General features: G+C 43.7%; 2 protein-coding genes across 7 annotated transcripts in view; one reads left to right on the forward strand and one right to left on the reverse strand.

The window, feature by feature from the left end:
• Positions 1-6,875, forward strand: part of Supt16h (SPT16 homolog, facilitates chromatin remodeling subunit) — a 36,906-nt gene extending 30,031 nt beyond the window's left edge. Inside the window, exons 23-26 of the mRNA XM_032917826.1 lie at positions 2,961-3,090; positions 4,119-4,248; positions 4,697-4,774; positions 5,480-6,875. Of these exons, the coding sequence (XP_032773717.1) occupies positions 2,961-3,090; positions 4,119-4,248; positions 4,697-4,774; positions 5,480-5,625 (484 nt within the window). The 3' untranslated portion in view covers positions 5,626-6,875. The remainder of the gene's footprint in view (positions 1-2,960; positions 3,091-4,118; positions 4,249-4,696; positions 4,775-5,479) is intronic.
• Rpgrip1 (RPGR interacting protein 1) overlaps positions 6,865-17,634 on the reverse strand; it is a 56,642-nt gene continuing 45,872 nt past the window's right edge. For all 6 annotated transcript variants that reach the window (XM_032917819.1, XM_032917822.1, XM_032917823.1 and 3 more), the window contains 4 exons: positions 11,117-11,309; positions 9,756-9,840; positions 7,912-8,042; positions 6,865-7,232 (listed from right to left, as the gene is read on the reverse strand). In XM_032917819.1, coding sequence (XP_032773710.1) covers positions 7,120-7,232; positions 7,912-8,042; positions 9,756-9,840; positions 11,117-11,309 — 522 coding nt within the window. In that variant the 3' untranslated portion in view covers positions 6,865-7,119. The remainder of the gene's footprint in view (positions 7,233-7,911; positions 8,043-9,755; positions 9,841-11,116; positions 11,310-17,634) is intronic.

A 17,634-nucleotide genomic window follows, 5' to 3' on the forward strand; every position in this document is an offset into this window, starting at 1 on the left:
AGTCACCCATAAACATTGGGTTTGAGTTAATCAGTAACTTTATATCTAATAATATGTTTTATGGAATTGGGCACACCTGTGTTTAGTATGTCTGTGTTTATAACTGTCATGTCCTCCCTCAATCAGTACACCGTAACCATCTTTATTTCTTCTGACTTGTTTTGGTTTTAAGTCTGTTTTGTCAGATATTACAGCAGTAACACCTGCTTTTCCATTTGCTTGGAAACCTTTTCCATCCTCCCACCATGACATAGCATCTCTCTTTTATGGTGAGGTGTATTTATTTTGACTGATTGAGTTTGGGTTTAGGTGTTGTTGTTGTTGTTGTTGTTGTTGTTGTTGTTGTTGTTATTTTGTTGTCTTTGGATTTTTTTCTCATCTTGTATTTTATTCAGCTAGCAATCTCATTACATCAAAAACTCAGAGAAAATCAGATGTTAAAGATTGTTATTGGTCTTCAAACATCATAGTCCATGTTTGCCTATAGTCTCTCGAATATAAAACCACATTCACACCTCAGTGGCTACCAAACAACTTAGCATATCATCCATAACTGTGAGCTATTTGAAGCTACCAGTTTTTGCACTCTGAATTATTTTTTTCACTCTTCAAATAGGTATAGGTAGTTCAGCAGACGTTGAGGGAAACCAGCTCAACCTTGGTGTAGTATCAAAATGTGGGCAGTTGAGGCTTTTCAAGTAAGTCATATCAGAGTGTCCACCAGCACCAGGGCCTTCTCCACAAAGTTATGCTCTAAGGTAGAAAGTATTTTAGTTTATTTGGGTATTTTTATTTTTTATTTGTTTGTTTTTGTGGGTTGCTTTTTGAGACAAGGTATCTCTGTGTCGCCCTGCCTGTTCTGGAACTCTGTAGACTTAGGTTGGCCTGAGCTCTGCCTGCCTTTGCCTTGCAGGTGTGGGTATTAGAGGCGTGCACTGTTTGTACTGCTCAATGTTTTCCTGCTCCTGCCTTAGTGTCCTGGAGTGTTTGGTTAGCTTCCGTCAAGGATGTACTTATTTTTCTCTTCAGTCTGAAGGATCCCTTCTGGTATCTGACTTCAGTTTGGGATTCTTCAGTGTTCTCTCTCTGGAATCCCTCTGTCATAGCTTATGTTCTCTTATTTCCTTCAGCAATGTTGTTATCTTGGGATTTGTGTGCTCTCTGCTCTCTGAGTTCTTTCTGGAATGTTGTCTAACCCACTCCCTACATCAGGCCGTCACTGCAGCTTGGTTTGGAAGAATAATGCTGCCCTGTTATTTTTATTGTTATCACCTTATATCACTTGTACTATGTTAGTAGTAAAGGGTTACTTTTAGTGCTGTATGTATGATACATTAGTTACTTTGGGTGTAAGTGGAAGGATGAAAAAAATATCTCAGAGTAACATAGTGACTAATACTATGTTGACAGAAAAAGAAGAGGGCAGTGTGTCTAGAAAAGGGGATGGGGGCCTGTGGAGATTGGGGAGGGCAAAGTCCTACAACTCAAATGATGAGCTATTCCCTGCTCTCGGGGCTCAAATTCGGAGTTTCCCAAAACCTGACAGCAAAGGACAACAGAAGAGAAATGTTGGGAGTGAAGAGATCATGGTGGTATAGAGTATGAAAGCAATCCAGTATGTTTCTTGATGTCCTGTATTCTGCCTTGAGAGCCATAGGTAGAGCTGAGACAGATTTAAAATAAACCTTTATTTTCATCTTCCAAAGAACTAGACCACACTAATACTGCATTGATCAATCTCTAAAACCTTTGGCTCTCTACTTGTTTCAATATGGAAAGGACTGAAGTCCTTGCTTATCTTACTAAGAAGAGAAAAGGATGGTCTTACAAGCTCTTGCAGAAGACCCAGGTTAATTATTAAATCCATATAAATTAGCTAATTTATAAAATTATTCCTTGTAGAATTTCTGTTTGAGAAATTTTAGTTAAGTAGTAATTTAAAGCTTGCAGTAATTATAAGTAATTATAAGCTTGCAGAAGGCCCAAGTTAATTATTAAAAATTATTAGAAAGTAGAAATTTTAGTGTAGGTAACATTCCTTAAAACAGGTTCTATCATTAGGTCTCAGGCAGAATGTGATTACTAATGATTCAGTTTATCCTCTAGTCACTTTTTCTAGGTTTTATCTTGTTTTTAAATTTATTTAATTTCATGAGTATGAGTGTTTTGCCCTTGGATGAATGTAAGTGTACCACATGTGTGTCTGGTGCCCACAGAGTTTAAAAGAGAAAGTGAGATCCCCTGAAACCAGAGTGGCAGGTGTTTGTGAGCCACCATGTGGGTATTGAGAACTGACCTAGGTCCCCTGCAAGAGCTCATAGCTGCTGAGCCATCTCTGTAGTCCCTCCCTTTCTCTTCTCAGTCATCCACCCTAACTTAACCTACAATACAAGTGAGTAAGTCATTTAAGCACCTTATAAAGTGAGGACATTTTACATACTTAGACATGCCCTTGTCTTTATCAAATAAGCAGGTGGGAAATGGTGGGCAGGGCCAGTGGAATCTGCCCTTGTTTCTTCATTACAGGCAAATGAAGAGGAATATCTCAGAACTGGTTATAAGCTAAGATAATATCAGTGAGGGATGAGGGATCCTGGATGAGTCCTACAGAGACAAAAGAACCGGCTCATTGGTGCTGAAGAGGGGAAAAGGATGAAAATTGTTTGAGGAGCAAAGCTTGTGTTGGTTGCAATGCTTTTCTGACATAAGAATCAATGCTCTGGGGGTTGGGGTTTAGCTCAGTGGTTAGAGCGCTTGCCTAGGAAACGAAAGGCCCTGGGTTCGGGCCCCAGCTCCGAAAAAAAAAACCAAAAAAAAAAAAAAAAAAAAAAAAAAAAGAATCAATGCTCTGGGAATTCAGATTACAGCCATTTAGGGCATGCCCAGTGCAAGCTAATGGTCATGATAATTTACATTGTCAGAAAATACAGAAGTTTAATTCACATTTTATGTCATTTTAGTTCCTGTGACCTAAAGTACACAGAAGGCGTTCAGTCCCTCAACTGGACTAAAATCATGAAGACCATCGTTGACGACCCTGAAGGCTTCTTTGAACAAGGTGGCTGGTCTTTCTTGGAACCTGAGGGTGAGGTGCGTGCATGAGTGTGGGCTTCTGGTTTTATTTAGGTATGCAATGTTGCCTGATGTCATCTACATGATATTATGAGAGCAACGTCTATATGTAGTGTTTCTCTAGGTTAGTTTTACAGGTAAATCGTGAATTCGTTGGGAATTGGTAGTCACTGCGCACATTCCTCAGCGTCTCTTACTGTTTGGAGGATTGGGTCATATTGCAAAAATGCAAAAAAAAAAAAAAACAGTCCTCCTGAGGGTGAAGAGGTGACTCAGTACTGCCTAATCCTCCAGAGGACCTGAGTTCAATTCCCAGCACCCACATGGCAGCTCACAACTCCCAAACTGCAGTTCAGAGAGTTTTGAAGCCTCTTCTATTTCCACAGCACTGCACACCTAGTGCACAGCCAGCCGCACATGACGGCAAAACACCTGATCACATAAAAAAAAAAAGAAAGAAATGAACCTTTAGTGGCTGAAGAGATGGCTCCGTAGTAGAGCATCTTACAGAGGACCTGGGATCAATTCCCAGCACCCACATGGCATCTGGCAGCTGTCTGTGACTCCAGGAATCAACACCCTTACACAGACAGACCTGCAGGCAAAGCATGCACATAAAAAAATTTTAGTGAACCTTTAAAAAACAAAGTCACCAGGCTCTGTAATGTACACCTTTAATCACATCATTCAGGAGGCAGAAACAAGGAGATCTCTGTAGGTTCAAGACCAACCAGGACTACACAGGGAGACCCTGTCTCAAAAATATAAAAAAGAAAAAACACTCTTTTAAAAATAGAGATCCTACCTTGGCGCAATGCATTAATACAATGTGTTTATTCCATTAATTTTCACAAATAAGAATTGTCGGTTCCAGAATCTAGTAAGTGTACCTTAAAGTGTAATGTGAAGACAAATCCTTTATCTCTTGGTGATTCAACTCTGAGTTTTATATGTGAAATGCTAGTGTGCGTAGTCCACTGAATTAGTTGTTAATGTTGATGTGAGAGGAGGAGTGACCAGGTCTTCTGCTTCCTGTGCTTCACCAGGGCAGCGATGCTGAGGAGGGGGACTCTGAGTCTGAAATTGAAGATGAGACCTTCAATCCTTCTGAGGATGACTATGAAGAGGAAGAAGAGGACAGTGATGAAGACTATTCATCAGAAGCTGAAGAATCAGGTTAAAGAATAGTTGCTGTACTGGAGAAATGGCTCAGTGTGTATGACAGCACTTGCTGTTACTGATCCTGAGCTTGGATTCTCTGCATGGATCTAAAAAGGCAGCCAAGCTTGCTCGTAACAGCACTAGGGTGTGGCAGCATCGGGGCTAGAGACAGGAGGACCATGGGGATTTACAAGCCACCAATGTGACCAATAAACAACCCTAACAGCTTCAGGCTCACTTGAGAGGCAAGCCCTGTTTGAAGGGAACAAGAAGAGGGGCAGTGAATATCCTCAGGCCTCCACATGCACAGGCCAATGTACCTGTACACATAGGAAATAAATTTTAAAGGAGAAGACACATAATCCTAATCTGATAGCATTCCTAGAGACTATTTTTAAAAAGGGGAAATTTCTACATTTTGTTATATTTCTGCATGACTAATGTGCAATCAATATTTTTCCAGATTATTCTAAGGAATCTCTGGGAAGTGAAGAAGAAAGCGGGAAAGACTGGGATGAGCTAGAAGAAGAAGCACGAAAAGGTTTTTTGAAAATATTATTTTAAGTGACTTATTTTTCATTTATTTATTATGTGTGAATTTCTAACACAGTTCTCTGTTTTGAGGTGTTAATGTTGGAAGCCAATTAGAGTTGGAAATACCATTATAAAACTGTTTGGGTAGGAGGTTGGGGAGATGGTGGAGTTGTTAAGTGATTGCCATTCAAGCTTAAAGTCTGCATTTGTATCTCCAGAGCCCTCACATAGAAACTGGGTACAGCATTGCATGCCTGTAAGTCCAGTGCTCGAGAGGCAAAGATAGGAAAATCCTTTCCTTGTGTTTCCTTGCATGGTCAGTCTAACCATATTAGTGGGTCCAAGTTCAGTCCAAACCCTGTCTCAAGGTGGAGAGCAGTTGCGCTAATTTTGACCTCTGCTCTCTGTGCTCCCCCAACACACAATACATACAAACATACATATATAAAAATAACCTAAGTCACAGGCACCACTTAACCAAAGGAGGGCGAAGATCTTGACTGTACCCAGAGGCTACAGGTGGGCTTGATCCCATCTCTTCACACTTTTGATAGGTACCAGCATGGCCAGGCATCATCTTCTCCTTTTAAGTAAGGTTTGTCTAGGTCAGGTAACTAGTAACTGACAAGGTGAAGATTAACTGACACATTAGCTCGTGCTAGCCATTAACAGTAGGTATCTTAAGCTAACAAACACTCTGCCTTCTGCTTAGCGGACCGAGAAAGCCGTTATGAGGAGGAGGAAGAACAGAGCCGAAGTATGAGCCGGAAGAGGAAGGCGTCTGTACATAGTTCAGGCCGTGGCTCTAACCGAGGTTCCAGACACAGCTCTGCACCCCCGAAGAAAAAGAGAAAGTAATATGAACCTTGGGTCCTATGCTCCATTCTTTCTGCAAACAACTCCTAAAATGACATGACATAGAAACTGTTTTTCCTTTTGGTTCTGTTGAAGTTTTGCCGTTTGTGTTTATGGGTTTAGGGGCCATTTGTGCGGACCAAGCTACTCGGGGAATTCCAGGCCTACCAGGACATGTGCCAGTGGCCCCGATCAGATGGCTGGCAAGGGAGGCGGTGTTGAAGGGCAGGAGGTTCCTCCCACTGTTGATACCATTTATTCTTTTCTTCTGACAACTTATCTTTGGTATCTCAAAGCTGGATTACCAAGACAGTGGTATGAGCTCACCACTATTTCTACTATGGTTCTTTTTTCTTTACTTTTTTATTTTTCCTGGCTTTTTGAGACAGTCTTGCTATGCAGCCATGGCTGACCTTGAAGTCGATGTAAACCAGGCTAGCCTCAAATGTATGATCCTCTTACTCTGCCTCCCAAGTGCTGGGACTACAGGCCTGAGTCACCATACTTAGCCAAAGCGTGGTTCTGGCCCAGAGTCAGTCCTCCATCCGTCCCTTTATCAGTTTGAGATCTGAAGTTCTCAAGAAGGTTCTTGGGTTTGCTGATGGTTGTGATATGCACAGCTGAACTAAAGGCAGAGCGGGCTGGTGTCTGGTCTTAGGTTGTTCTGGTTTCTTGCCTGGTGCACATTCTGGGTGTTTTTGCTGCATTGGAAGACAAATACTGGCACTCCATGGCTGGGTTTTTCCTCCTTACAAGTCCATATGTGGTACAGTGCTCGATCGCACATCACCACTGTCTCCTCTGATCCATCTAAGGAAGAATGGCCATGCCTCATCTGCTGCAGGTGAAATCTAGAGGGAGGCTTACAGGAGTCAACATGGATCTCGAAGAGTAAGTCATGTCATGGCCTAGAATATCTTGACAAGAAGAGAAGCAGGAAGAAGGCCACACCCACAAGGCTGGGCTCTGCTGCTCCTCCCTTTCCTTTGTCTGCAGTGTCCTGTGTCGGTTGCTTCTGATGATGAGCTTTGAGATACTGGGGGGCTCTCTCTTGCCGTCCTCCCCTGCAGGTTCTCTGCATCCACCTGTCCCACTTTGCCTCCTCTGTTCTGTAACTTTATGAGAAGGGGCTTCTCAGATTTTATGTTTGTTTGTTTTCTCTCCTTAGCAGTAGGACTTGATATTTTGAATTTTGGAAGAACTAAAAGATAAATAAACTGGGATTTTTTTTGTTTTGTTTTGTTTTTTGTAAACTTGTCTTTTATGACCATTTCTTTGCAGTTTCTGAAGTCTTGCCTACTAAAGTGTTAAGGTGTTAGAAGAAAATGCCTTTGTCTTCAACTAGTACCATAAAAGTTCACTGATGGTTGTAAGCCTCGTCATTAGTTTGAGAAACAGATAGCAAGATAGCACAGGAGACCAGATTTATGGCATAGCATGTTATTTTATAAGACACGTTGAACTGTGATTCCCTCAAATTGTAAAGTGGAGTAGAACTTATGAAAACAGATCTTCAGTCATCTCCTTATAAATGCCATGGAGGGCAGCAGTTGCTTGGAGGGAAACCTTCAGCCTTCCAATTTGGATGGCCTGGTTTCCAGGGCTCACAACTGTGGACATGGGTGAAAAGACAGTTAGGCACCAGCAGTGTTCCATTTATACATGTTTGTCTGTCTGTCTATTTGTATCAGGGTCTCACTTTGGCCCTGGCTGGCTCATAACTCACTGTGTAGACGAGGCTGGCCTCCTCCAACTCACAGAGATCCTGCTTCTGTCTCCCAAGTTCCTTGGACTAAGGGTGTGTGCTAACACTGCCCAGCTGTTTATACTCTTTTTGTATACTTGGTGTTTGTCATATTGGAGCTACTCTCATGGGAAAGTGAAGCCGTTACAGTGTGCTCTACACACATGAAGAAAAGATTAAGATGCTTTGGAGATAAAAGCATGTAAGCCAGAATAGAGAATTAAAAAGGACTTTTAGGGCTAACCAGACGACTCAGTGGTTAAAGATTCTTGCTCACAAGCTGAGGTAGTCAGACCACAGAATCTACATAATGAAAGGCAAGAAGAAACTAATAACTCCTATGGGTTGTCCCCTGACATTTATATGTGTGCATACATTATGTCAAATCTAGACAATCCTAGATATGGTCCAGAATGAATACATAAAGCTGTCTGAAAGCCTTCAGAGGCATTTGTCTCTTCGGCTTCACAGATAATTGTCAACAAGTTACACAGGTGGGCTATTTTCTCTATGAATAAATAGAAGTATAAAATTTTATTACTTACTCTCTAGTTCTTGCTCTAGGATATCTTTTCCGGATTGAAATATCTGCCACAGTTCGAGGTATGCATAGCCTATATCTTGACATTCTTTTTTTTCTTCATCCAGAGGATCGCTTACCACTGTAAACTTTAAACTGAAAAAAGATAAAAATAAATCCATTTAACTCTGCACTGCTTGCTTACTAGCTCCTTATGTTTTCAAACTGAAGTTATACACACCTTTAATACCAGCACTCAGAAGGTAGAGGCAGGTGGATCTCTTGAGTTTGAAGCCAGCCCAGTCTACATAGAGTTCCAGAGCAATCAGATACACAGTGAAAACTCTCTCAAAGGTAATTGTGGGGGTTGGGGATTTAGCTCAGTGGTAAAGCACTTGCCTAGAAAGCGCAAGACCCTGGGTTCGATCCCCAGCTCCGAAAAAAAAAAAGAAAAAAAAAGGTAATTGTGGAATTTGAAGAGGTGGCTGATGGATTAAGAGCACTGGCTGCTCTTCTAGAGGACCTGAGTTTGACTCCTAACAAAATAACTCTTTTTGAAAAGTAATCACAATAGTGTTTTCCCTGTATCCAAATCCCTTCCCCTACCACTTTCTAGGGGAATAAGAGCAAAGGTGGAGAGTCAGTTTGGGGAAGAGTTAGGCACCTATACAAGTTGGAAGACAGCGTCAGAATTGGTTGCCCACTTCTTTGTGCCTTGTGTGTCCTGGGGATTGAATTCAAGTCATCAGTCCCAGAAGCACTTTCACACTTTCTGAGACAATCTCATGTAACCCAGTCTGACTTGCAACTCATTCTGTCATCCAAGACTGGCTGTGCCCACTTCTCAAGGGCAAGTATGTGCCACCTCTCCATACATTAATTTTTGAAAACCAAAAGTCGTTTGGTTTATTGTGATGACAGCAGAAATGGGGCTGAAAACTCGAGTTCCAGGACTCCACTGGCGGGGTCTTAGCCAGAGCAGATCAGCATTCACTCTCGTTAGCCAATTCCAGTCCCCAAATCTACAGGAAGTCAGGTTACTGGCATTATTATGGGTAAGAGACTGTGGGCTGTGTGAGTAATGTGTGTCACACTTAGAAGAGCATTCAAAGAGCATTGCAAAAACCACAAAGTTTGAAAGTAGAAGTTGGGATTCAAAACCTGCTCTGACAGTGCTGTCTACTGCATACACCACACTGGTGAGAACACCACAGGCTAAGTCAACTGGAATCTGACATGACACAGAAGAGAAAGGAAAGCAATGGTTTGGTTTGTTTTTTTTTTTTTTTTTTTTAAGCCAAAAAAGAAACATCCATTCACATAAATAAAAGTCTTATAAAATTGTGTGTTTTGGGGGCTGGAGAGATGGCCCAGTGGTTAAGAGCACCAACTGCTCTTCCAGAGGTTCTGAGTTCAATTCCCAGCAACCACATGGTGGCTCATGACCATCTGTAATGGGGTCTGGTGTATTTGAAGACAGAGTGTGCTCATTAAATAAATAAATCTTTTAAAAAATTGTGTTTTGTATTTTTTAAATACAGTTATGAGATGGGTATTACAATGGCATAGTATTGGTGTGCCAGCATATATGAGAAATTAGCTGAGTAATCTTAGAATGTCCAAATGTTCTATCTGCCCCGTGTAGGACTCTGGTAGGATTCAAGTTGCTGCTGTCACACAGGCAAGTCCCTGCCAACAGTGAAACAGGAACTAAACCTAAAATAACCGGTTAGGCAGTCAGACACATGAAGTAAGTAGATGGGAGATTCATCAAAAGAAAAGTTATTAAAATAGCATAAGCAAACAACTAAACTGAAACTTTGTAAATCATGTCTATGCATTGTCAGTATAAAAAGCAGAGAGGCTTACCGTCCCTCATCAGAATTTTGAGCTTGTAGCATGGCAAACAAAAACTGCCGTCGGTCTTGATGCTCCACTGGGTCCAGATCTATCACTGTGTGAAAGAAAGGTGAAAAGAACAGAAAACAGATGTGGCTGTAGCTCCATGGTAGCGTTTGCCTCCTGTGCATGAAGTTCAATCCTCAGTATTTGCAGGAAACGGACAAAAGGCTACTGTTGCTGTTTGCATTCAGGACTCCCATGACTGTGTCCAACAGTGATCCAAAGTAGACATCCTCAAAGGAGGTCTACAGGCTGGCTCCCCTGTTTTATAAGGTTTTGCTGAAAGCTGGTTGTAGTGGTGCAAGACTTTAATCCTAGCAAGCGTGAAGCAGAGCCAGACATATCTGTGAGCTTGAGACTAGACTGGTCTATGTAGTGGATTCTAAGACAGCCAAAGCTGCTGGTTCAAATTCCAGCATCCACTTGGTGGCTAATTCCATATCCAAGAGGGTCTGACACCTCTGCCTTTGGAGGCACTGCATGTGTGTGATGTACAGACATACACGTCGGAAAATGCCCAAATAATTTTTAAAAGAAAATAGCTAGGGGTTGGGGATTTAGCTCAGTGGTAGAGCGCTTGCCTAGCAAGCGCAAGGCCCTGGGTTCGGTCCCCAGCTCCGAAGAAAAAAAAGAAAAAAAAAAAAAAAGAAAGAAAGAAAATAGCTAAAAGTATCTGCTGTGTGTGTGCATGTGAACACACATGTGTGCAGATAGCAAATATGAAATATTTTGTTGGAGTATTTGTCAAATAGTAGGGTAGAAAGAAACTTCATGCCTGGCCTTCTCCAAAAAATACTTCCTTCCAATATCTCTTTCTGAGAAAGCTGAAGCTACAGGAAACATCTATTAAATCAAGAAGGGGGCGGGGGCTGGAGAGATGGCTCAGTGGTTAAGAGCACTGACTTCTTCCAGAGGTCCTGAGTTCAATTCCCAGGAACCACATGATGACTCATAACCATCTGTAATGAGCTCTGATGCCTTTCTAGTGTCTCTGAAGATAACAGTGTACTCATATAAACTAAGTAAATAAAATCTTAAAAGGAAACCAAGCCAGGTGTGGTGGCATATGCTTTTAACCCTAGCACTCTAAAGGCAGAGGCAGGCAGAAGATGTCAGAAGGAAAAATGAAGGAAGTAAAAGTACAAATGTCTGCTTAGTTAAATTCTGTTTTAGGCTTACTTGATCTTTTTGAACCATATGCCTGTACCACTGAGGTAAATATAACTAGAGGAAGTGGTGGGTTCACATTCCGTCAGTGGTGAGTAGATCTGACCCCAACTGAACGTGTGCTTGCCTCCCCTGCCCACTCACCATGCAGGAAAGCTCACCCTTGCTAAAGTGGAAGTGGATTTCTTCGCCTGCCCTTGGTTTCCTCAGGGACACTGGAGTCTCTGTCTCCGATAGAGGCAGATCACAGAATTTGTACTCCACATATACCTGCCGGATATTCTCATCCGCCATGACGTCAGCCTCAGGGCAGAAGGCCAGGGAGACTATTTCAATGCACATCTTCTCTGAATCCTGAAATGGAAATATTGATTTCCTAAAGGCTAATGAGACTTCAGTGTTAGCACATTATTCTAGAACCCCATCATGACACACTAGCGAGTCGTTTACTGAGAATTCACAGGCAAACTAGTTACAGCAGATGACTTGACTGAATTGCCACGGAGTCGCTGGGAAATGTGTAAGGGAGTCCAGTCTCTGTCTCCTACTGAGTCAATTACCAGGCCAGCCTTCCCTGGCTATTTCCACAAACAATGAAGAAGCTGGGAGTGGTGGTTCACTGGGGAAGAGCCTGAGTACAAGACTAGACTAGCTTGGACTATGGTGGTAAGATTTTTTTTTTGGGGGGGGGTTGTTTGTTTTGGGGTTTTTAGGTTTGTTTTTGGATGTTTGGTTTTTCTGTTTTTGTTTTTATGGGGTTTTGGGGGGTTGAGGGGGGTTGGTTTAGTTTGGTTTGTTTTTTCGAGACAGGGTTTCTCTGTAGTCCTGGTTGTCTTGGAACTTGCTCTGAAAATGAGGCTGGCCTCAAACTCAGAGATCTGCCTACCTCTGCCTCCTGAGTGCTGAGATTAAAGATGAACAATACCACCACCAGTGGCTGGGCTGCTTTTTCAAAATGACCTGTTTGCAGTTTTCCTCTCAGCCCACACAAGGAAACCATTGACTTCTGTTTGTTTGTTTCTCTGGGGTTTTTTACTAGCACTTTTAAAAATGAAAGTACAAGACAGATCAAAGGAGACACTTCTGGGGTCAAGGCTGTTCTTCCAGAGGACCTAGTTCAGATGCCCAGCGCCCCAGTTCCAGGGGACCTGGCTCCCACTTCAATGACACCTAGCAAGAATGTGGTACATGGACATACGTGCAGGCAAAGCACCTTTACATAAAATAAAATCTTTGGGGTTGGGGATTTAGCTCAGTGGTAGAGCGCTTGCCTAGGAAGCGCAAGGCCCTGGGTTCGGTCCCCAGCTCCGAAAAAAAAAGAACCAAAAAAAAAAATGCTTTATAAAATAAAATCTTTTTTAAAAATTGTAATGGAATGCAATAGAGCCGCAACAACAGAGAATGCAGTTATTGAGATCAGCTTGTGTCCCACTCTAAGTGTCTCCATACTATGTAAAACAGTGGTTGCCCTGAGAGACACCATTTTGAGGTTGAAGAATAACTGTGCACCTGGATGAACATGTGACTGGCACCATATGTCCAGTAATATCCTCACGTCATAGAATGATAAGCAATTATTCCTGGTCATAGAAGGGAAACCACCCTGTAAATGTATCAGGGCAAACTGAATCTCTCGAAGCACGTGGGCATATTAAAAGCATCTCATGAGACCAAGCTGGAGGATGCGTCAGAGATGCCAGACTGAGGAAACGTAACTCTCATCTGAGCCCCATAAAGGGAAGACAAGCCCCATCTGCCGCCTGAAAGTCCTGGCAGGTGCAGAGCTCCCAACGGTCCCGAGGGCTTCAGCTTGGCTGGTCCCTGCCGTATGAAGCAAACGACCTACTTTAACTGCTGTCAGCCCATCCGGCTCACCCATCTGAGCCTGTCATGCATGCATCGGCCTCCCTTCTCCTCACTCCCGCCACTCAACAGTGCAGCCTGACTCTAGAAAAGCAGCTGCAGCACACTTCCCAAGACCCCTAGCGGCTTTGCCGTCTTGTGACCACGGAGGCTTTATTTGCTTCTGAAATCTCTTGAATTTTGTTGCAGCCTCTTCACCCTTTACAGTCTTTAAAGCAATGTGCAATGTGTGATTTGAGAATCGCTGTCAATAATCAACACTGAGATAAAAGAGCCTATGCTTGCCAGGTGACGGCAGCCTCTTCACCCTTTACAGTCTTTAAAGCAATGTGCAATGTGTGATTTGAGAATCGCTGTCAATAATCAACACTGAGATAAAAGAGCCTATGCTTGCCAGGTGACGGTAGTGCACGCCTTTAATCCCAGCGCTCGGGAGGCAGGGACAAGTGGATCTTTGTGAATTCGAGGGCTGATCCACAGAGGAAGCCCTGTCTCAAAAAACAAAATTCTGAAAGTGTGGAAACACAAGTGTGTTCATCTGTGCTTCTGACGGTACGTTCATGACAGCAACAAGACACAACAGAGCAGAGTGGAACGGAAGGACTGGGAGGGAAGGCTCAGAGTGAAAAAGCAGACTGGGAGCTCAGGGCGCACAGGAAAGTAAGGCTTGTTTCTTGAAACTCCGTATGTACAGGAGAGTATTAGGCACAGCATGCAGGCGATGCTGTTTGTTTTCAGTACCTGGGATCCAGTGGAGGGCCTTTTGCTTGCTAGGCAAACGCTCTGCCACTGAACCACAACCCTGGGTCGGCTTGCTTTTGCAGTGTTACTAACTAGACCCAGGGAACGAGTGGCTGCAGCTGGTGCTCCAGCACTGTACTATTTCCCCCAACACTCTTTTTATATGTATGTTTGTATGTGTATGTATGTACATGTGTAAGTATGTATGTATATGTGCACCCGTGTGTGCGCACCCAATATCTCCAGTGTTCCAGTATTCTCCTTATCCAGTCTGATACTTCTTATATTGCATTTCTTTTTTTTTTTTTTCTTTTTTCTATTTTTCGGAGCTGGGGACTGAACCCAGGGCCTTGCGTTTGCTAGGCAAGCGCTCTACCACTGAGCTAAATCCCCAGCCCTTATATTGCATTTCATAAACGGATGTTCTTAACAACTCCTCCCTCCCCCACAAAAAAAAAAAAAGGAGGTCGTATGGGACAGTGAGGAGGCTCAACAGGTAAAGGATGGTGCTAACTGCCAGGCCTGGTGACCTGAGATCTATCCTTAGGACATAGGCGGTGGAGAAAGAGCTCCTTAACCCAGATTGTATTCTGACATCCACACACATGTAGTGGCATGCACACTCACGTGTGCACATAATTAATAAATAAATAATGTAATTTTCATGTTTCACATATCTGTACATCTATCCCGTCTTGTACTCAAATCACTTATTTGCCCTTGTTACCTGTACCATAAAGGTTATTTCCTTTTAGCCCAGGCTGGCCTTGAATTCCTTCTGTAGTGGGGATGACCTTGGTCCTTCTCCCTCCATTGGTCAAGTGCTAGGATCTCAGGCACCACTACCAGGCCCTCATACGTTCTGGGTAAGGGATCTAGCAACTAAGGCATCCCTCCAGCCCTCCACTTCTCTGTGAATGTTTACTGCCCGTTTCCTGTGACCTTGCTCCTAACTGTCCTCCTCCTTCCCCTCTTGCATCCAGCCGGGAACACGAAGAAAGGTTGTGAAAAGAAGTGTTGAAGGACTAGGACTTAGACAGGGCCTTAATGACAGGCAGATAGGGCGAGAGCCACAGTCAGGTAGTAAAAATGCCCAACTTCCAAGATGGCAAAGTTCTTTTTCATCCTCATGATCTGAGTCAAAAACCTGGCAGCCAGGCCACAGAGCCTGACAGCTTCAGTCGCGTGGTTCTGGAGTTAGAGCTGAGAAGATACAGGGAAGGGCCTGTGGAGTCCTCCACTCCAGCTAAGGAGAGATGCTGAGGCCAGGGATGTGTCAAGGGAGCCCCTGCACCGAGGCCCAGAGGACACCTGAGCCAAGAAGAGCTGCAGACAAGGTGTAGCCAGCGCAAGAGAAAGGTGTTTCCATCAACAAAACTGGAAAGACTGAGAGATATGGGGAGCTGTCTACTCAGCCCTTTGACACCAGGCATAGAAATAAAGAGTTTGGAGTCTGCCCTGCTGGGTTTGTCTTGTTTTGCTTCAGTATTTTTTACTGAGGTTCCTTAACCCACTTCAGTAATGGGTTAATGGCAGTGTGTAGACTGTGCCATCATATGCTGGAAGTATGTCATTTTCCTTTTACCTTTACAGAGGGGGCATAGTTAGAAATTGCCTTGAGTCTCGTAAGAGACCTTGGACTTTGAAAGCGTGTTGAGACATGATAGACTGTGGGGACTTTTGAAGTGCACCTTTGCACTATGATATGACTACAGCCTATGGGAACCAGGGAGTGGAATGTGGTGGTGTGAGTGAGAATGACCCCCATGGGCTCATAGGTTTGAATTCTTGGTCCCCTGTGTGGAAATGTTTAGGAAGTATGGCCTTATTGGGGGAGGTGTGTCACTGGAGGTGGATTTTAAGGTTTCAAAAGCCTATGCCAGGCCCAGCCTTGGTCTCTCTCCCTGCCTGCAACTTGTGGATCAGGCGTGAGCTCTCAGCTATTTCTCCAATGCCATGCCTACCAGCCTGCTGCCATGCTCCACCCATAATGTTCATGGATCAGCCCTACAAAACCATAAGCAAATCCCCATTAAATGCTCATATTTCTTTTTAAAACCAAGCAACTTAAATAGAGGCCTGGTGGACTCTTTCTCCTACCAATAGGCCCTATCTGATGATAGACCAGAGGCAAGATGAAGGATGCATTGGGACGTGTTTAGGTCAAATGTGTGGACTGGGCTGGAGAAATGTCTCAGATGTTAAGGCACAGGCTAGTCTTCCAGAAGTCCTGAGTTCACTTCCCAGCAACCACCTATAGGATCTGCCCCCTTCTGACATGCAGACAGAGCACTGTATACTTAATAACTAAATAAATCTTTAAAAGAAAAAAAACTGTAGACCTATCAGCCTCCCTCTCTCTGCTCTAACTGACCAACCCTAAGTTAAGAAGGAAGAGATCAAGAAAACGACCCACAGACATGCCCACAGGCCAATCTAATAGAAAAAATTATGCCGTTCCCTCCTTGCAAGTGACTCTATTTTGTGTAAGTTTGACAAAACTTAACCGATACAGGGACCAAACCAGGCGTGCCTGTAATCCCAGGACTCAGGAGGCTTAGGCCAGACTCTACAAGTTTGAAACAAGCCCAGGCTCCAGTGTAAGCTCCTGTCTCGAACAAAATAAAACAAGAAAAACGGAGTAAGCCTGACTTAAGAATCATTCACTAGGGTTGGGGATTTAGCTCAGTGGTAAGAGCGCTTGCCTAGGAAGCGCAAGGCCCTGGGTTCGGTCCCCAGCTCTGGAAAAAAAAAAAAAAAAAAAAAGAATCATTCACTAAGGGCTGAAGAGATGGCTCAGTGGTTAAGAGCACTGACTGCTCTTCCAGAGGTCCTGAGTTCAAATCCCAGCAACTACATGGTGGCTCACAACCATCTGTAATGGGATCCGATGCCCTCTTCTGGTGTGTCTGGGGATAGCGATGGTGCACTTATACATAATAAATAAATCTTTTTTTAAAAAAAAAGAATCATTCACTAAGATGAGCATTCCATAATCACTTGTAAAAAGAAATAAGGAATGAGCAATTGCAAGGATTCCTGTGAGATAGTTAACATCAGGACTTGGTACACCGCCCAAAAACACAGTCAACCTGGTAGAATTCTGTCTAAATTAAAGGTCATGTGTTACTCTGACTCATCGTGAAGAGAAAGGAAAGAAGGCCAGGCATCCAGAGGCAGAAGCAGGAGGATCTCTGTGAGTTCCTAGGCTAGCCTGGACTACATAGTAAGACTGTCTCGGTTGGTCACTGTTTTATTACCCGTGAAGAAACACCAGGACCAAGGCAACTCTTTTTTTTTTTTTTTTCCGGAGCTGGGGACTGAACCCAGGGCCTTGCGCTTCCTAGGCAAGTGCTCTACCACTGAGCTAAATCCCCAACCCCAAGGCAACTCTTATAAGAAGAGAAAGCATTTAATTTAATTGGAGGCTTGCCTACAGTCTCAGAGGCCATTATCATAATGGCAGAGCATGGCAACAAGCAGGTACAGTGCTGGGGAAGTAGCTGAGAGCCACATCCTGGTCCATAAGCAGAGACAGACAGACAGACACAGACAGGCAGACAGGGCCTGGCATGGGCTTTAGAAACCTCAAAGGTCCCCCCCGCACCATGACACACTTCCTCCTCCTTGTAGTCCTTCAGACAGCTCTAAGCATTCGAATCTAAGAGCCTCTGAGGGCCATCCTTATCCAAACCGCCACAGAGAACCTGTTGAAAGCCGGGGGGCCGGAGAGGTGTGTCGAAAAACTGCAGAAACTAAGACATTTCTCTAAGCCCTCCCACAAAGACTTCCTTCCTTTCTCACAATCTCCATCTCCTACAGTAAGGGTGCTCACCTGAAAAGACGGCCTCCACCGAGCTGGGGGTTACCAAGTTTACAGTGACAGGCATGCGTGGCAAGGGATCCAAATAGGGGCGAGAAGCACAGAACTCAGCTGTCATTTGCATCAAACTAAGGAAGCGCTTTCATCGCCATAGCAACAGACTTCCGCACCGATGCTCTTTCCATCCAGCCTGCATTTCTCAACAGGCTTCTTGAACCTCACATGTGTAGGCACTGAGCCCTCTCTTGCTAG

Source organism: Rattus rattus, chromosome 12 (genome assembly GCF_011064425.1).
Source record: "Rattus rattus isolate New Zealand chromosome 12, Rrattus_CSIRO_v1, whole genome shotgun sequence".
Taxonomy (NCBI): domain Eukaryota; kingdom Metazoa; phylum Chordata; class Mammalia; order Rodentia; family Muridae; genus Rattus; species Rattus rattus.